The sequence below is a fragment of the Ursus americanus genome, chromosome 10 (genome assembly GCF_024610735.1).
Source record: "Ursus americanus isolate L20-20 chromosome 10, mUrsAme1.1.p, whole genome shotgun sequence".
In the NCBI taxonomy this organism is placed as follows: Eukaryota; Metazoa; Chordata; class Mammalia; order Carnivora; family Ursidae; genus Ursus; species Ursus americanus.
This window is the reverse complement of record NC_142136.1, coordinates 30,584,701-30,605,876: the sequence shown is the minus strand read 5'-3', so window position 1 is coordinate 30,605,876 and position 21,176 is coordinate 30,584,701. Positions and strand designations below refer to the sequence as shown.

Genomic DNA, 21,176 nt, shown 5'->3' with positions numbered 1-21,176 from the left:
GTCTCCGTGGCTTAGCACTGTGTCAGTAAACAGCAACAAAAAACATAGAGTTCACAATAACTAGATTTAGAACCAAGAATTGTACTCTAAGTTATAGTCTTCAACGGAGGCTTCTTTCTCACGTTCTGGAATGTGGACACCTATAGATATCTTTGCAGATTCTGTCATAGCAACTTAAATGTGTTCAGTATCAGATTCTGAGGTAACTGTTAGCCCATTTTGGGGAGTTCTGGTACATTTAATTTTTATCCAGTCATTCTGTTACGGTAACAAAGCGATCAGTCCCGTATTTGAACGAGTTACCAGTAAGAACTCGCTGGCTGTTGGGATGAGTTCCACGGCACCCTTTAAATCTGGCAAAATACAGTTGTATTTTGTACCCATGGATGGACCTAGGGAATATTATGCTAAGTGAAATAAGTCAGAGAAAGACAAATACTGTATGATTTCATTTACATATAAAATCTAAAAAACAAAACAAACAGAAACAGACTCATAAATACAGAGAACAAACTGGTAGTTGCCAGAGGGGACGGGGGAGGGAGAATGGGTGAAGTGGGATTAAGAGGTACAAATGCCAGTAATAAAATAAATAAGTCATGGAGAGGTAAATGGAATATAGTCATATATATTATATAGTCATGGGGAGTATAATCAATAATAGAATTACTTTGTATGATGACAGACGGTAACTAGACTTATAATGGTGATCCTTTCATAATGTATATAAATGTCCAACCACTATGATGTATACCTGAAACTATAATATTATATGTCAACTATACTTCAGTAAACAAATCTGGAAAAATAATGTGGTTTGAAGCTACCTTTTAAAATAAAGATCAGTTTGAGAAAAAATTAAAATGATTAATAGAAAAAATTATTCTTAGGTCCGAGAGAGCTAGATTATAACGAGAGAGATTCTTTCGGCTCTTGGAACAGAGTCAAACACTACCTTTAACAAATGTGGAACTATTTTTAGGGACATGGCCTTGAGTAGAGCAGTGTGTCTATGGGGTCTGAGAAGACACTCATCATTGTGTGCAGTGATGTTCTTACTCTGTTTCTTGACTTGTTTTCTTGATTGTTTGCCTTTTATAGGGCTCTTGGCTCTGAATAACATATGGGGGATGGACTAGTGATAGACCTGATTTTTGAAAATGTTAAAAAGAATATTAAACTGATACTGGCATTCTTGTAATTGCATATGTTATTTCTTTATTTACTTTCAGTTTGGTTAATAAACTTAAACCTGGTGTCATTAAGAAGATCAATAGATTATCCACACCAATAGCAGGTTTGGTAAGTAAAAAATTATCTTTAAAACTGGATTTCTTTGTTTTTAAAATGTTAAAAGCTGGGCATAGACTGGTACTCTTATCTGGAATTATAGAAATTAGGTTTGGGGTTTCTTGCTCAAGAAAAGTGTTTTTTAGTGATGTCCTCCTATATCTTCAGTTCTTCTGTCTCCCTTCTGCTGGGAGGCCTTTATTTTTGTTGTTGTTGGTTTTTGCTTTTTGTGCCCTCCAACTTCATGTATCCTTTTTCTTAGCTTAATTCTTCCACAAATTGCATGTGTTTATGATCACCTCCTTTCTGAAGCCCAGCCCTGCAGACTTTGTTTGCTAGTTGACCACACTTTGGGGAAACTGTAGATGTTCCCTTGTTACATTTCTGTTGCTTCATGCTTATGCATGACCCTCAGTAATCTGCAGATCTTGGAGTGTATTTGCAACACATTTGTTTTATATCATAGATTTGCTACCAGAGTTCCGTGTGGTATTGGGTAGGTCGCTATCTTCCCTTGCCTCAGTAATACTACCTACCGTGACTCTGGGAAAGTCTCTAGGTTCCTTTTAGCTTTAACCTTGGATTTTGTGTATGAAAAATACCCCACACTGTCATTATATAGATACTGCAGTGGATCAATAATAATTGAAAGACCAATAACAAGGTGGGGCTGTATCTTTGAAAAAAAGTAATTTATAATTAAGTACAAAGGATGGGTTATTTTCGAAATGTTAGCAACCCCTAAGAATCAGGCTGATGACAGGAGTCAGTTAAAAAAAATTAATTTTGTAAAATGCTGAAGTTTAACACAGCTGCTTATATTTGAGAACCTTCTGTTTGGCCAGATATGTGTTTGCAGATGTCAGAGGCATGAAGGATGAAAGGTAGCAAGCAGTATCAAGATTTCTGGATTTTTTTTGGTTTCAAATTTGGTTAGGTAAAAAACGTATCATGTATGCATATATTGTTATATGAAGATATATATATATATATGCCTAGCAATATGCACATATGTATGAATTACTTCTTGTAAGTCAGAAGGTATTATTTGAAGAATAAAATTAAAGAAATTTGGCTTTTGAGTCTTTCTAGGAAGAAACATTCAGTTTAATAAAAATAAAACCTTATATGAAAATCATTTTTATGGAATAACTTCTGTGAAAATTAGAAGTTTGAGTCATATTGAAAGTCTTTTCAAGTGGCTCAAGTTATTCTTACTTTAATGCTTTGATTTTGAATTGTCATTTCTTGGATCAATTACACGCATTTTAAATGAAATTAGCCTTTGATTTCAAACACCCCGCATATTTGGAATGCTTGAATTGTGGGGGTTTGTTGTTATTGGCCACTAGAGGTTTTATTCAATCTTCTGATTCTATGATTAGATGAAAGCCAAATGTATTTTATGTTTAAATCCAAACATCTCTCCAACTATTTCTATTTCAAGCATGGAAATTCTATCTGGTTTGGATTTTATCTCTAGAAACTAAAATGAAATGTATTTCCGGAATATTAAATGGGATGATTTCCCAAATACAGGACATTGAGCATTTTCAATGGGATGTAGGAGCATAAGAATAACCACAGTTGCATAATTGGGCTATAATTTATGGTTTGAAGTTGTTATCATGCCTCATTTGACTCCTTCCTGTGCTTGTGTGTCAGGATGGTTATGTCAAAATTTCTTGAAGCCTCAATTTGAAGTGTGCATTGGCGCTCCAATGTCTACCTGGTAGGGTTGTCATATGTGGATAGAAAAGGATTATATAGATAGTCTTGACATACAGATGTTCAATGAATGTTCTTTTGTTGCGCATTCATTTTTTTTTTAAAGATTTTATTTATTTATTTGACAGAGATAGAGACAGGCAGCAAGAGAGGAAACACAAGCAGGGGGAGTGGGAGAGGAAGGAGCAGGCTTCCAGCGGAGGAGCCTGATGTGGGGCTCGATCCCATAATGCCGGGATCACGCCCTGAGCCGAAGGCAGATGCTTAACCGCTGTGCCACCCAGGCGCCCCTGCACATTCATTTTTTAAACAAATAATTGAGTGCCTACTGGTCAAGAACTTGTATAATTTATAAGAACATATTGGAGGAATAAAGACAGATAAGGACCTTATCCCCAAAAAGCTTTCATTTTAGTGGTGGAGCAGGACCTAGCAAATAAATTAGCAAATGAGCAAGAAAGCACCAGATATAAATGTGCTGCAGAGAATTATAATAGCCTGACATTTGTTGAACACTCAGGAGCAGTCGTAGTTGGACTATGAAGATTGACCTCTAAGAATTCCTCAATTCTTATGTCAGAAGCCTTCATTTTGATGTGTATAGAAGAAAGATTAAAAAAAAAAAACACAAGCTGAACTCTTTGTATTAGTAATTTCAGTGTTCACAGCAACTAATATAATGACTGATTCATTTGGAGGTCAAAGATTTTTTTTTAAGATTTTATTTATGTATTTGAGAGAGAGAAAGAGAGAGAGAGAGCATGCCCAGAGGGAGAGGGAGAAACAGACTACCCGCCAAGCAGAGAGCCTGACTCTGGGCTTGAGCCCAAGACCCTGAGATCATGACCTTAGCCTAAGGCAGACACCTTACTGACTGAGCCACCCAGATGTCCCTCAAAGATTTTTTAATCAACAAATGGAAAAGTTTTCAATTGTGAAAAACAGTAAGCTCTAGAATTAGATCTTTGAAGGGATAGTGTTATAGGTTGAATTGTGCCTTCCCCCAAACATAATATTTTGAAGTTCTAAACCCCAGTACCTCAGAATATGACTTTATGAATAGGGTTGTTACAGATGATGTACTTAGTAAAGCTGAGGTCATAATGGAGTTGGATGGGCCCCTAATCTAGTATGGCGTCCTTATAAGAAGATAGTTATGTGAAGACAGATATACCCAGGAAGAATGCCATGTGACACTGGGGGATGGGGGGGTGGGGGGGTGACTCATGTATAGGCAAGGAGAACCAAAGATTGCCAGCAAGCCACCAGAAGCTGGAAGAGGCAAGGAATAGTTTCCTTACAGGTCTCATAGAATCATGGCTTTGTGGACACCTTAATTTTTGACTTTTAGTCTCCAGAACTGTGAGACAATAAATCTCTGTTGTTTTAAGCTACCCAGTTTGTGGGACTTTGTCATAGCAGTGCTAGGAAACTAATATAAATGTGTGTTTGTTTGCTTTTTTTATACTTGTTTTTTAAAAATACTTTTTATTTTGAAATAGAGAGTCACAGGAAGTTGGGGGGAAAATAGTACAGAGAGGTCCTCAGTGCCCTTCACCCAGTTTCCCCCATGGTAACATTTTGCATAACTGTGATATGATATTAAAACCAGGAAATTGACATTGGTACAACCCTAGACCTTAATCTGATTCACCAGTTTTATATGCAGTTAATGCTTTTTTAGTAACAAAGAGCAGAGATGCTTTCAAGCTAAGTGAGATGAAGTGTTTTATTTTAAGGATTTTTCAGAGGACTATGTCATTAATTTGGCGTTCAGCCATAAATACGACAGTCACATTCCACATGATTACTTTTTTCTGCCCCATTGCAAACAGGAAATGGTGTCTCTCAGTTGAGGGTCCCAAGAGAAGAATCTGAATGGATCAAATTACCTTGTCTACAGACAAGGTCTACAAATTACCAGGCTACAGATATCATAGGTCACTGGCCAGCTGGTGGATGCGTTCCTTGAGAAGAGTGTCATCTTGGCAAAACGGGCTGTGGTTAGGAGTGTCAGGAGCCTTTGGCTCACTGAGTTCAGGTGTGTGGGTTAAAGAGGGTTCTGTGAATGAGGTTTCTCTGGGGTAGATAACATTTGGTTAAGTTAAAGATAGTAAGAATGACACAATTTCTGTGCTCCAAGCTCTGTTTTCCATCACTCCCCTCTTATTCTCTTTCCTTCTGTTATAACTTTTATCCATTTCATGTCAGTTACTGGGTGTATTTAGCTTGAAGCCAAGGCACTGGATTTACTGTTTGTAGATGGACCTATGTGAAACACATGAATATCCTCTGAGCAATGACAATATGGAGAGAGGTGTTTAGCTATTTAGAAATATACTGAATGCTTTGCTTGAAGCATTCATATTATTTTATGAATGTTTTGTCTTTGGGAAGGCATTAACCATGTTCTCATAGATCTAGAGATACAGTTTTTCTCACTTGACTGTTTTAAGTTTTAAAGAAATTTTCTCTAACTTTTCTATTCTTTATAGTCTTCACAAAGCCATACTAAAAAAAAAAAAAAAATCTCACCCAAGAGTTTGACTTTTCCAAAATATTAGCTGATGTTAAGTGATGTTAAGTGTTCAATTCATTGAAACTCAAAACTAAACCTTTATTTGAGAATTCAAAAACTCAACCTCCAAGCAAAACCCTGAGAAACAAGCAAGATATTCTGATGGTGAAAAGAGCCATGGAACCAGAGTAATGTTTACCATCTGATGCGTTAACGTGCATGAGATACAATATGTGCAGAGGACATCAAGGAAGTTATTAACCCTAAGACTTAGAGTTGTCTTGGACCCCTGATGATTTAGTTGTATTTAATAAAGCAAGGTTCCTCAACCTTGACACCACTGACTATTGACATTTTGGGCCAGATAATTCCTTGTTGCGGGGGCGGGGGTGTTTCCTGCACATTGTAGAATGTTTAGTAGCTTCCCTGGACTCTGCTTACTAGATGCCAGTAACCATGTTCTCCACCCCGAAATTATGACAGCTAAAAATGTCTTCTGACATTGCCAATGACCCTTATGGGATAAAATCATGCCTGGCTAAGAGCCACAGAGCTAAAGAGTTAAGGAAGTGAGCACTACCCCTTTACATGGGCTAGTTTGCTTCCTGAGTATAGATGTGAGTGATCTGCTCATGTCTGCCATTTCAATTGCAGTTTCTCTTAGAAAAGCAATGGTATTCTAGAAAGTTTGGTTTGAATCATTTGTTTGAAAGTTTGTGTCTGTTAGTGGGCTTGATAGAAAAGTCTTCTTGGGACACCTGGGTGGCTCAGTCAGTTAAGCATCTGACTCTTGATTTCGGCTCAGGTCGTGATCTCAGGGTTGTGAGATGGAGCCTTGCATTGGCTCTGTGCTGGGTGTGGAGCCTGCTTAAGATTCTCTTCCCTCTGCCCCCTGCCCTGCCCCTCTCTCTCTTGCTTCAGTATATCCACACTTGCTTCAAAAATATGAACTAAATTTGAGCATCTTTCCTCTAAAGGGTTACTCTTTCAGATTATTTTTGAGATTGGAACACGTAAGGTGTGACTGCAGAGACCGGGGAGGTTGTCTCCTCATTCAGGAATGCTGTAGAATGCAGGAAACGGGCAAAGATGCCAGCTAGCTTAAGCTGTTGGATGTGTCAGTTTCTCTCGTGTTCATAATGGTTACTTCAAGAAGTAATGCAAATCTATGGGTCCATTCTTACTGCCATTTTTCAGAAGGTTATTAGTGGTTGATGTTCTTGTGCCTGTGTAAACTTATTCCTGATTCATCTTTACTCTCCTGTACACTTGGGCGTCAGCAAAGTAGTGTGACCTAGTCTGTGCCAAGGTCACTGTTGAAACATCTTCCAGCAGTAATAGAAAGTGCACCAGAGGAATCAGCTATAAAATTGAAATGTTCTCTTACAGGTTTTATCATGGACTTTTAAAAACCCATTCTCAGGCAGTGACTATGTGTATCCTACTCTTTTTCCCAGGGCAAGGGGAACAAGGGGGTTGGGAGAGGGGAGGTTTGTGGGACACTGAGCTTGTGAGCTCTTTTACAAATAAAACCAAAATGTGAGACCTCACCTCAAGACAAGAGTGTTTTCAGGGAAAAGGCCCTCTTCTTTTTCCTCTCCTTTCTTATCCAAGTTGAAATAATAAAGGAAGAATGGATATAATTATTATTTTCATTCAATGGTGGCACTTTTCTGGTTAGGAGGCAGGAATAAATTTTGTGTGGTTGAAAAGAAAATACTCTGGGAACGTTAGAATGTGACTTGGATGAACGACCAACACATACTTTACTTAAAAGAGTAGTGACTAAGGATCGCTCTGTACTGGGTCAAACTCAGTGTGTGTTTCAGACGAAATATCTCTCTAGTTGGTAATAAACAAGATACATTTGTGAATGTATTTTGATGTTGATGTGTATAAAACCTGGTAAAAAGTGACACCGAGGAAGGAGATGGGAAGATGCTATTGCATTTAAAATAACCGTTTAATGCTAAGATCAATAGTGTCTATTTTCTGTTCTTGAATTTTATTACTAATTTTGTAGATTTGTTTGAGATCTCCACCTAGCACATTTGTGAGAGGCTTCCACAAAGGAAAATCTTTTATATTCACTCATTGTTGCTTTGTGGTTGTGTAGCCAATAAGAGCGTCATTCATGCTGAGCTGCTTCTGGCTGCCATGATCCCCATCTCCAAATGGATGGGGGACAACATCGAGATCCCCTCCCATGACACTACTTCTGCCTTAACTCTTAGTCTACATGCTCTCGTTTTCCTCACAATTGATAACTAGTGAAGGCTAGATGTTTTATAAATGACCATGTTCCTTAATTGTTCATTTCTCCCCTATCACTGTATTGGAGCAATTTAATAGATGTGGAATCAGACCTTAGTGTTTTATTGAGTTAAATGATTTTTTTCTTTTTCTTCCATTTCCTAATACAGACGGGGAGGTTAAATGATATCAATAAACTGGATTAAAATTTCTCCGTTGTGGCTTCATGATTAAAACTGCACTAACGAAATCTTTTTAGTTCAAAGGGAGGGTAGACCACTATTACAAATTGTATAAGTAGGCCTCAAACAATAAAATTTAAACTATTTTTTTTTCTAGTTTGTCAGTCTTATTATTTTCTTTAAAAACACCAATAACAAAAATGTGGAGTGCTTTTTCTTCTTAATGAAGTTATAGGAGAGTACTCCAGTTTTGCCATTATTTAATGTATTCTTACACTTATGTAAGACCTTATAGCATAAAAGCTAGCCATTTACTAAAAATAAGGCCACCTTATGCATTGAAAATTATATTTTCTGTGGTTATACCAATGTATATTGTATTGGAATTTCTGTGGATCACCATCAGTATTTTGAAATATTTTAGGGTTGTCCAATAATTAAGTTGAGAAAACAGACCGGTAATTATGCATTGGCTGTTTTCAAGGTAACAAATGTTAGATATTAAATATCCAAATGCCTTAATACCTCCATATAAATGGCAGATAAATAAGTCGATGATAACTGAGTGATTTATGAAGAAATTTTAGGTAATTTCCTCAAGAGTCTCCTTGTCTCCTTACTTCTCTCTGACTCCCAGTAAAGATAAGTATCACTAAGAATGGAAACCTCTCATAATGATGCAGCACTGTAAATCAGGAAACTCCTGTTTTATTTTGAGCCATAATTTTTTAGTCATGGCATTGGCACAAGTTTAGGAGCACTTCCCTAGAGTTCCAAAACTTGTTTTTAAATCTAAGATGAACATATGCCACCTTTCAGCCTTGAGGGCAACCTTTTAAAAAAAAACATTAATGAATTAGAATTTCTAACGCAACAACATGATTAACTTGTCCTAACGCAACAACATGATTAACTTGTAGAGTCAAGAAAAATTGATCCAGAGTAGGATTATATCTTACATAGTTTTATTAAGATACTAAAATGCTTGGAACATCTCTCTTTAGGAACCTTTTGTTATATAGAGATTGGAAACCGATCAAATGAGGTTAAATAAGAAATAGAACCCAGGTGTCAGACTGGTATGAGCACATTGGTCATTTGATGGGTCTTAGGCCCACAACTATCCCTCCCTCCCTTAAAGTATTTATTGAACACCTACTATGTGCCAGGTACTATTCTAGGAACTTGGAGCACAGCCAGAAAGAAGGCAGAGAAAGTTCCTCCCTAATGAAGCATAATCAATAGGTCAATAGTAACCTGTAAGGTACTAACAGTTGTCATGCAGAATATATAATACCTTGTCAGTTGCCAATAATTACACTGAAAAAATTAAGTAAATGGGTAGAGAGTGATTGAGTGAGTGTAGGAGAAGTGTTTCAGAAAAGGTGCTCAGAGATATCTTATTTTTGGAGTTGACATTTGATCAGGGACCTGAATGAAATGAGGGAGGGGGGAAATAGGGGAATCGTGGGACTTTTTGAGACAGAAGGAAAAGAGGGAGGATCAAGGCAGGATCAAGCTGGTTCAGGAAAGCCTGTGGATCCTGAACTAAGTGAGGCAGATAGAGGTAGGCCAGGAAGGTTGTATAAGGCTTCATAGGCTTTGGTGAGTAGATCACATTATTCCTAGCATGTGGAGAAGCCTCTGGGGGCTTTTGAGAGCAGTTTAATTTGTTGTTAAAGATCATTGGATGCCTGTGGTAAAGGACGCACATATCTGTGAATATACTAAAAACCATTGAATTGTACCCTTTAATTTATGATTTGTATGTGAATTATATCCCAATAAAATGTAAAAATAAAAAAATCACAAGTTGGTGTATGAACAATAGACTGAGGGAAATCAAAAAGAGAAGCAGGAAGCCAGTTAAAGAACAGTTTTGGTAGTTGTAATGACTAATTTTGTGTCAGCTTGACTGGCCGTGGAATGTCCAAATAATCAGTTAGACATTATTACATTATTCTGCATCTGTCTGTGAGGGTGTCTTTGGATAAAATGAACATTTGAATCTGTAGATTGAGGAAAACAGATTGTTCTCCCTCATGTGGGTGGGCCTCAGATAATCAGTCAAAGGGCTGACTAAAACAAAAAGGCTAATCCTCCTGTGAGTCAGAGGAAGCTACTCCCGCCTAACTGCATGAACTGGGACATTGGTCTTTCCCTGCCTTTGGATGTGAACTAAAACATTGGCTTTTCTTGGGTCTCGAGCTTGCCAGCTTTGAAACTGGAACTTACTTTCAAATAGAACATTTCATTGACTCTCCTAGTTCTCAGGATTCTGGACATGGACTGGAAGTACACCATCAGCTCTCTTGGGTGTCCAGCTTGTAGATAGGCAGATCATGGGACCTCTCAGCCTCCATAATCACATGAGCCAGTTCCTTAAAATAAATCTCTTTCTATAGATATATGTATCTTGTTGTTCTGTTGTCTAGAGAACTCTGCCTAATATAGTAGTTCAGGCAAGAGGTGATGGAGACAATGCTGGGACTGGAGGAAGAGGTCAGGGTTTGTTTTGATGGAAGACTGTGTAGCTCTTGCTAATAGGTTGACAGAGAAGACAGAGTCTTTGCATCGGTACTTTATTGAGATAATAAATAAGGAGCCAGAGGGTTGGTGGAAGGAAGGGGAGAATCAAGGGAGAAACTGGAAACTGAGGAAGTTTACATAAGATTGCAGAGTTGTAAATGTCAAAGTGATCAGTGTCAATCTTAGGTATTGTTCCCTGACAACATCATGAAAAACATGATTAAAGAGATGGTTTGTGATTATTTAATAAGAAAGAAAATAACACTAGAAGCCAGCCTTGTCCACCCCAGACAAATGCTCTCAAGCAACATATTCCTGGGCTGGTTCCATGGAGAGTCCGGGAGACCAGCTAGAGGTTATAAAATGGCTCAGGATGGATTTTGTTTGACTTCACTGTTTTTGCTTATTTCTAACATTTGAGCCAAAATTTGCATACCCTTAGATTTCATATAAAATCCTTATCTCTGGCTTCTTCATGAATGTGGCAACAGCAGGCCTTCATTCCCCAAAGCAACCATTGTATGGGGTGTCCTGTGGACAGGATAGGAGTCTCTGCATTGCTTGTTCTCTGGTCATTTCCCTAACATGATGCCCATTTTATTCATTTATGGTTTATTCAGTCACTTTACCAGCCTTTCCCTTTTAGACATATCTTCATTCCTGCAAAGTGTCTGTTGTGGCCTTGATTTAGTCTAGATGGAGAAAAGTAGACCAGGTAATATCTGTAGGTGAAATCTTAAGTAGTTGAAAAAAAAATGCTCAATTTAAGGAGCTAAGTGGAAATCCATGTAAACAATGGAGAGAAGTTTCTGCAGTTTGCCTTAGGGCTTTGTACTTGCACTATTTTCATTAAGAAAAAAAAAAAAAGGATGGAATAAGAGCATGGGAAATGTATTTAGTCCTCTTCATGGATATTGGAACAATGAGGCATAGTTAATGTACTGAATATAAAAATCTGCAATTTAAAATGATCTTGAGTCGTAAGAGTCCAGCCTTTTTATATTATCTGCAAACTTAATCATGCATTTTGTGATTTTATCCATGAAACCTCACTTGATAGAATCACGTGATTTTCATTTCAGATTCTTTATATCTACCTTATTTTTATTCCAAATTTCACTAGCCTCCTGGTCCATTCAAACTCACAGGTCATCTTCCTGTGAACTGTGACGTCCCTGAACTGGTCATTGGTATTGCACATCGCAGTTAGCCAACATATGATATCAACACCACCACGCGAAGTACCCATGGCCTGTAACGAGAAGTGAGGTCCATTTACTGATCTCTTGCTATATCCTAGAAACTGCCAATCACATATCTATTTCCTCAGTAGATCTTCAAAATTACTGTTATTCTCATTTGGCAAGAGGACCATTGTTAGTGACCCATCAAGTGATGACTTGGACACTTAACCACATCTGGAGTCCTGTTTTGAGCTACGGATGCTTCCTTTTGAGAAGGGAGGACCTAACGAACAGGAACCTGTCTGTAAGGAAGTAGGATTGTTTTCATAGGTGGAATGGCTCCCAATAACGTTCACACTCTAATCCATGAACCAGTCAATGTGTTGTGAGGGGAGGGAACACTGGGTTCTAGGGAGAATTGAGGTGCAAATCAGTTGACCTTGAGATGAGGAGTGGATCCGGGATTATCCAGGTGGGCCCTGTATAATCCCGAGAGTCCTCATCAGTGGAAGAGAGAGCGAGAATTAGTTGGATGGTGGTGTGATAGAGACTTTTGAGCGTGGAGGAAGAAAGAAATGGATTTTCTCCTCCAAAAGAAATGCAGCCCTGCCAATACCTTGATTTTAACCCAGGGAGACTAATTTTGGACTTTCGACCTCCGGAACCATAAGATAATGAACTTGTCTTGTTTTCAGCTGCTGACTAGTGGGGATTTGTTTCACTTGTGGTGAAAACGAATCTAGGGGTTAAGAGCACAGACTCAGGGATTGAACTGCTTGGTTTGAATCCTAGCTCCACCACATTCTGAATGCCCTTGGGTTAGTCACACACCTCTTAGGCCTCGGTTCCTTCACGTGTAAAATGGGAATAAGACTTCATAAGCTTTTTTAGTGTGAATTGGAAATAATTTGTGTGAAGAGCCTCAGCACGCTGCTTGGCATACAGTAAGAACTCAGTGAATGTGAACTTGACAAAATCAGCTGTTCAGTGGAAGGCCAGTCGGGATGACAGGAGAACTGAAAAATGTCACAGGGGGACAAGGGGTGTTGAGAAAACCAGGGATATTTGAAGAGAGGAGGTGAGGTTAGGGCAACGTGTGGAGTGTGTGAGGCAGGAGAGCTGTCTCACTAGCTAAGGGACGCTCGTGGGAGATAGATGAGATTTAGTTGCATTAAGCAGGCAGATTTAAGGTCACTGTTTTACAATTACAGCGAGGGACTCTTTGGACTTTCTTGACATAGAAATGACTAAAAGTGAGTCAGCCTCATAAAGCAAGGAGTCCCCAGGGCTGGAAAAGCTAAAACAAGGGCTGATGAGCCAGACACATCACCTGTAAAAGTGACTCTCGGAAAGGGGGTAGGAGCCGTTGCACTGAACAAGTGAGTGTGGATTCCCAGCTAGCTCTAAGGTTTTACTCTGTCGTTTTCTTTCATTAAATGTGCTTTACTGCTTCATAAAATGTGTTTTGGCATCTTTATGACATGTTTCTTTAAGCAATTGCGTATTTGTTCTACTTTGAAACGGAGAACGTGGATAATTTGACGACAAACTTTTTTTTTCTTCTTTTATTCCCATTTTGTTCACCCACTTTTGGCGATCACCAGTCTGGTCTCAGACAGGACTTCTTAAGCCTCTGTTTCACCATTTTATGTCCCTTCCCTCTCCCTTCTTTCCTCCCTTCCTTCTAACAGAATAGCTAAGTTTTAGAAGTCCTTCATTTTTGATGTATGAAGTTTAATTCGAACACCATGGAAGACCGTACCTTAATCCATGCTGCAGTTCGACAAAGCCTGTTACTGCTTCTGTGTACAATTGATTAAGCATTTCAGTAACTAGCCTTTTAGCAGAGCACAGCCCTCATGCCTTTGACCTTCCGCTGCCCTAGCTGGCCAGTGCTCTGCCTCTCGGTATGCCTTTTCTCCTCCTCTGCCAAGCAGTGCTGGGGAAAGTGTGCCAGCCGCTTGGTGATTTATCATGTGTAACCCTTGGGCCTTCAGTGTCACTTGGCAATTCCTTGTAAGCATTCCTAGTTGGTTCTTACTCCTATCGTTGCATGTGACAAACTTGACTGCTCTCCTTGTCCTCAGATCCTTTGCTATCAGCACATGACTGAGGCTCTTTGCAGAGAAGAACCAAAGGAAAATGCGCTGTGTACTTTTCTCACAAATAACTACTGAAGCTGGGTCTGTGTGCTTATCTACATATTGTAATTTTCCCATGTAGGTATTAGTAATACAGCTTATTTATTCACTAAGCCATAAGAAGACGAAGTCTCTAATAATAAAACTAGTACCACTGATCAAAATTGCAACCACACCACTTCCTTAATGGAAACTGTAGAATTAAAATGTACATTTGGGTATATTGGAGTCACTCCAGTGCTTGGGAGTTGCTTTAAAATAATGTTGAATGATCTCAATTAGTATATCACAGGAATGGAATTTGAATACTTCCGGGGATGGCCTAATGGCGAGCTCCGTAATCCCTAGGTGACTGGTGCTCATCCTAAGGAGAAACGCTGTTGTAAATCCTAGTTGGAAATATTTTCCTTATTTTGTTATTTGCCAGAAAACTATGTGTGCCAAGACTCGGATCACCTGGAGGATTTTCTTAGCATGTGGATTCTGATTGAGTGGGTCTAGGGAGGAGGTAGAGTCTGCATTTCCAATAGGCTCCCAAGTGCTGCTGATGGTGTGTGGACCCCATATCGGGTAGCAAGGCCGGGCCAGCTGTTGCCCAGCTGTGCACATGAGCGTCACCTGTGCCGTGATTGTGTGCTCCCTCCAGACATCCTGATGGGGCTGACTGGGGACTGTTATTCTACCATTGACACTTAGTTCAGTTTCTTTGCCTCAAGCAGTGGTTACAACCTCTTGATTGTTGGCATATACTTTCTAACTTTTTGTCACTGTTAACTCTAGGGACAGGAGACGGGTTTTGGTGCTATATTGTAAATAGAAAAGGAATTAAGGTCATCAGTCTCTTGGCCTTTGGATAAATTGATCTGCACCACCTGTGCCCAGGTTCAGAGGAATTGGATGATGTGCTCTCTTCTTTAATCAAAAAATCTTGCTTCACATAGGCATAGAAACTCACTGAGAGTAACAGGCCAGAGTGATGGGGCTCACTTCCAGGTGATGTCATTCTGGCAGCTTTGGTTTATGGAGGTGACTGTATGGCCCTTGTGGCCTATACAGTTATAGCCCTGAGCACAGGCTTACTCTTTTTCAGAATTGGTTAGGATTTTGATTTTATTCAGGGCTTCTGTAATAAATCTCTTTGTCTTTATTTAAAGAACCCATTTTCATTGATGACAGCTCTTGACCCTCTACACTCAGGAAATTTTTGAAGAAGCGGGTCTAACATGTTTGATATTATGAGTAGACATTCCCCATTTGTTGTGACATTAAGGTTTCTTGATACAAAGTATTCCCTCTGCAAGTTGAAAGTCTTGAAATAATATCATTAAGGATATATTTAAAAGAAATACATAAAAGAAATATTTTTTAACTTCCTCCAAGTGAGAATGAAAATGACTTTGGTCAACGTAAGAGCCTAGGGAGGTATAGCATAGGCTTTATTGAGGATTTAGACTTTTGTGTAACAAAACGGTTGAATGTGTAAGAGAAAAATGTAGACCATAACCTCATTTATGTAAATGAGATAAAGTGATTCAACATTTTAAAGGACATTTAGAGGGACACCTGGGTGGCTCAGTCGGTTAAGCATCTGCCTTTGGTTCGGGTCATGACCCCAGGGTCCTGGGATCAAGTCCCGCATCAGACTCCTTGCTCAGTGGGGAGCCTGCTTCTCCTCTCCCTCGGCCTCCCCTCCTCCCCCCCCCCGCTCATTCTCTCTCTCTCAAGTAAATAAAATCTTTAAAAAAAAAAAATAAAGGATGTTTAGATTTTTAAGCACATTATGGAAGGCGCCTTTAAAAAATAATTTATGGAGGTGAAATTCACATAACAAAATTAGGCATTTTAGGGTGAACAATTCAGTGTTGTGCAGCCACCAAACATTTCCATCACTCCCAAGTAAAACCTCTTGCCTAGTAGGTTGCTTCTTATTTTATCCCCCCCCTCCCCAAACTCCTATCAAACACAAATCTGCATTCTGTCTCTAAGGATTGATCTATTCTGGATATTTCATATAAATGGGATATCTGTGTGCTTAGCTTTTCCTTGGCATCATGTTCTGGAGGTTCATCCATGCTGTAGAATGTATCAGTACTTCATTTTTCTATGGGTGAATAATATGCCACTGTATGGCTATATCCCAATTTGTTTGTCTGTTTCTGTTCATGTACATGTTTTAGGTGTTTCTACCTTTTTTTTTTTTTTAAGATTTTTAAATTTTTTTATTATTTATTTGACGGAGAGAGAGACAGCCAGCGAGAGAGGGAACACAAGCAGGGGGAGTGTGGGAGGAAGAAGCAGGCTCCCAGCAGAGCAGGGAGCCCGATGCGGGGCTCAATCCCAGAATGCCAGGATCACGCCCTGAGCCGAAGGCAGACACTTAACGACTGAGCCACCCAGGTGCCCCTAGGTGTTTCTACCTTTTGACTATTGTGAATAGTGCTGCTGTCAATATGCATGTACATGTACTTGTCTGGGAAACTCTTGAATTCGTTAAGGGTATATTCTTAGCACCTTTTGGTAATGAGCAGTGGGAATGAATAAGGGTACGGGATGAGGAGAAAAATATAACAAAATGAGAGAGCCGTTATATTGACTGATAGGAGCTTGCTAAAATATATTAATTCAACTCTGAGACCTTGACACTTTCCTCAACTACTTCCATCCCTGATAAGAGACCAAAGCAATCTGCTGAAATGGCATGAGATATTTACTGGATAAGTGCTTGGGGAAAGGCTGTGGAAGGGTTCATGTCACAAAAGGCCCATGTTACCTCTGGGTCTAGTGTTAGAATATTCATGTTGGCCTCATGTTATCCTTCTCATGGCTCTCTTCAGGATGTATAATGGAGACAGAGAGGAGTTAAGACCCCATAGAAATGAATAGTTGTGTTCATGTTACAACTGGAAAGTGTTGGGAGGAAGTAGAAAGATGATCCTACATTTGGGGCCAGAGAATGAGTGTGAACTGCTCTCCCTACCACATCTCCTTTCAGAATTGGAGCATCCTAACACTGGAGGGGCCAGAGATGGCAGCTTTGGAAGGAGTGATGGGAATCTCCAGGACTATGTAGGACAGGGTGGCATGAGAAGAGAGCTTTTGCATTTGGGGTAGTCTTTGCACTGGAGTAAATGGCTGATCTTCAATGTCACCTATTTATTCCTTAGTGCCTGGAGTTTATATTCGCTAAAGATTCTCCATTTGATTGTCAAATTCTTTGAACACTTTTCATCCTTGTTGAAGCTTTTCGTAGCATCTGACTCTCCTGTCTTGAAACTCCTTTCCCTTGTTTTCCATAACACTCTGCAGTTCTTCTTTTCCTCTGAGTTCTCTGGTTGTTAGATGTTTTTTCTTTTCTTTGTTTTTTAAACTATCCATTAAATATTGGTGTCTGATTGTAAATCCTTCTTGTGCTTTGCTTTTCCTAAGAGGGCTCATCCACATCCTTCATTTCAGCTACTACCAATGTGTGCTTGATTTACCCAAACCATATTTTAAGATAAAATATTTCTCATGGGCTCCAAACCCAATTTACCATTAGCTGAACATCTTGATGTGGATGTCTGAAACTCAACATCTCTAAAACAGTTTATCTTCCCCAAATTGGTGACTATTCTGTGTTCTTCGTGTAAGTGTGGTAGCCAGCTTTTACGGTGGTCCCAATGATTCTCACCTGACACTCTCCTGTAGGTGTTCTGGCTGAGACTTCCAGATGGCGTGCGCAAGTGCTGCCTGGCTTCCTCTTGCTGGTGATAATAAAATGTGAGACAGCAGAGGATGACATGATGAACTAGAGGGGCACAGGAGTTGCTGGTTTTCAGAATTGTCAGCCTCTTTAGTCAGCAAATGACACTAGAATTGAGAAATGGCTTTCAGGCAAAGATCAGATTTCGTGCACTGTCAGGAAAACAAGATCTGAAGGTGAAGCTGAGGCTGTAAAATCCTTTAAGATCTTGGAAAGATCCAAAGTAGTGCCTTGGAAGTCTGTCCTTTCAAGCAGTGGGGCTTCTAAGAAGCATGAATGTGATGCCCCTCTGTCATCTCAGCAGACCAAGATGGAGGAAGGTTTCTCTTGAAGGGATTTGTGGGTGTGGCTTTTATCTAGTGAGTTTAAGTCCAATAGGATTCATAAAAGTATTGAGGGAATTGTATTTGCAGAAGCACTGTAAAAGTAGACTGGAAAGGACAGAGGTTACAAAATTAAAAGACCTTTAGTTCCCCAAACTTTTATAGGGAGGAAGCAGACTGAAAGAGCTACATACCTGTGACCACAAAGCTACTTTTCACGGAAGTAAAAGATGATTGTAAGGTGGAATCAAGAGTCCAGAGGGTGAAGCAAAAATCCGCGAGGTGTTTGCTGGCCTTGAATCCTGAAGAAGGACCTACCAATCTATGCTTTGCAGAGTTCCTGTGGATCAGTGACTCCCGCGTACCTTAATTTCTCCACACTTTGAACTAGAATATGCCTAGAGGTTACCCTACACCACTCTATGTGGGGTGTCTGAGGGGAAGGTAACTTGTCACTTTAGTTCACTGACATTCACATTGAGAGGAACTTTATTTGAGTGCTGTCCTTAAGGATCTACACGTCAGGAGCCTTGTGTAAACCTGGATCTGGTTTAGATGAGATTCCAAACTTTGCGCTCACCTTGTAACGGGGTAGCATTTCCAGGACTTTGGGGAAGGGTTAGTGTATTTTGCATGTGGGAGGGACACGAATCATTGGGGCCAGAGAGTGAATGGTCGTACCTGGTCCTCAGTGATCCCACCTCCTGCTCTTTAAGTTCTTGTGTAGTCCTGCCTACACTGAATAGGGCTGACCTCTGTCACCGCAGGATACCAAGGAAGTAATGACGTAGGACTTGAAAAGGTAGGCCATGAGATACTGCAGCTGCCGTCTTACTTGCTTTTGGAACATTCATTCTGTCAGGCAGCCTAATGGAGATGTCTGTTTGGTAAAGAACTGAGGCTTCCTGCCCATAACCAGCCCCAGCTTGCCAGCTGTGAGTGCACTACCTTGGAGGGGGCTCCTTCAAGCCCCAGGAAGGTCTTCAGGTGATTGCAGTCCAGCCTGACATCTGCAACCTGCTCAGAGGACCTCCACGCCAGACCCGTCCAACTTGGGTTACTCCTGAATTCCTGACCTTCAAAAAACTGTGAAATCATAAATGTCTATTGTTTTAAGCGGCTAAGTTTTGGGATAACTAGCTAAGTAGTGGTAGATAATCAACAGAGGTTCCCCGGTGGACTAATATAAACCTGGGAATATTGGTGAATTTTTGTGGATTCCTCATCTTTCCTCCGTTGTTTGCACATAGTGTTCCTGACTCACTAATCTCTCTCTAATTTACCCTCGCCCCCTCCACCTGATACGATTACCTTTGTAAATGATTCAAGGCTAAGGGGTGGAGAGGGTTTGGGGGAGAATATGAAAATCTTCTGCCATCCTGCCTTGTCTGTTTAAATAGTGTCTGCTTTTATTCATGTCCTAGATAAACCACTCTGAAAGGAGCTATTGCAGATTTTCCGGATCCTCATTTTGTTTCGTTTTTGTGAAGCCACTTTTGGTCCTCAGCGTGTAGGAAGTGCAGAAGCTTGGTGCAGGCTTTTGACATGAACTATTGAGGGTTGGGTTAGGGAGGGCGGGCTTCCCTCCTCTTGCACAGAGCTGTGTGCCCTAGGGAATGGGGTACAGATCCAGAGACTACTCATTTCACAGATGAGGAAGATGCGGCCAGAAAGGCTGATGAATGTTTCCAAAACCACCCAGTTGGTTAGTGGCAGAGCTAACTTGGAGTCCTGGCTAACAGTTCAATGAGAAGATATTTCATGTTTGTCCTTTGTTTTTACTTTATCTTTGCTAGTTTCAAGTGAAAAGGATCTCATTAATGAAGACTAAATGCTTCCCTTTTTAATATGTTGAGTGGGGTGTGTCTTCTTGATGTTCCAACAGACATTAAAATTTTATTTTATAATTTTGTATCTCCCCTTAGGCAACTCTCTGCCTAGGTCTTTTGAAATTGCAAAAAATAAATTACCAATGGGCTCAAGTCCAGTAAGCAGGATTTACGTTGCAATTCTGGTCTTAATACAACTTGTTCCTGCTGCATTGGCCGTGTGGGGCCTTGTTGGTAAAGTTTGTCTCTTTTAAACTCGAGTGTCATTGAACTCTTTAAAAGAAACTGCTTTTTAATGTAGTGGCTTTATTTAGAGCTAGAATTTAATCATAATCTATTTTTATTGTCTCTAATGAACTATAATCACTTTAGATTTGAAGTGGTTTCTTTCTAAATAGGTAGATGGGTTTTGAGGCATATATGGCTTTATTTATTCTTATCAATAGCTACATATTTGTCAAGTGGATGAATGCTATTATGGTTTTAGAAAACACATGAAGAATTATTTTGGCTGTCCATTCAATAGGTTTGCTTTCAGTTTAACTTTGTCCTACTGTTTTATAACATCTTAAACATTCAGAACCAAATTGAATTTGTGGGAAGACATTCCTTCCTTCCTTCCTTCCTTCCTTCCTTCCTTCCTTCCTTCCTTCCTTCCTTCCTATTTTTGTGGGAATATTTCTTTCTTTTTTTTTTTATTATGTTATGTTAGTCACCATACAGTACATCCATAGTTTTTGATGTAATGTTCCATGATTCATTGTTTGCGTATAACACCCAGTGCTCCATGCAATATGTACCCTCCTTAACACCCATCACTGGCCTATCCCAATCCCCCAACCCCCTTCCCCTCTGTGTGAGAATATTTCTAATGCTTTATTCTTCCTCTTTAGAAATGTGCTTTTCTTCCCGTAGGATTTGAGGTACTAGGACCCCAAGCCATTTGTCCTTGTCGGCTTCTCTGAAGGCCAGTTTTAGAACCGTTAATTTGAATCATCGAGAAATGAGATAATATACGTTTAATTTCATTTTATTTTTTAAAAGATTTTATTTATTTGAGAGAGAGTAGAGCGAGAGAGAGAGCATGAGCAGGGGAGAGGGAGAAGCAGAGTCCCCACTGAGCGGGGAGCCCAATGTGGGTCTTGATCCCAGCCCCTGAGTTCATGACCTGAGCTGAAGGCAGACACTTAACTGCCTATCCCAGGTGCCCCGAGATAGATTTTAAAAATCATGTGAGCTTAACAAAATGATCACTTTTGCTATTCCTGGAATTTTGTCAATATGTTATTCCCCTTTTTTCCCACTAAGATTGAACACCTTCCATTGAGTTGTTCAGCTTTTGACTTATAAATTCTTTTAATCTTCAACCTCTTATTGAAAATGGTCATGGATTCCACAATAGCCAAATTATGGGAAGAGCCCCAATGTCCATCAACTGATGAACTGATAAAGAAGAT

The 21,176-nt window shown here is 39.7% G+C and overlaps 1 protein-coding gene across 14 annotated transcripts in view; it reads left to right on the top strand.

Moving 5' to 3' along the window:
- LMO7 (LIM domain 7) overlaps positions 1-21,176 on the top strand; it is a 193,590-nt gene that overhangs the window by 78,471 nt on the left and 93,943 nt on the right. For all 14 annotated transcript variants that reach the window (XM_087865085.1, XM_087865083.1, XM_087865082.1 and 11 more), the window contains exon 4: positions 1,233-1,302. In XM_087865085.1, coding sequence (XP_087721211.1) covers positions 1,233-1,302 — 70 coding nt within the window. The remainder of the gene's footprint in view (positions 1-1,232; positions 1,303-21,176) is intronic.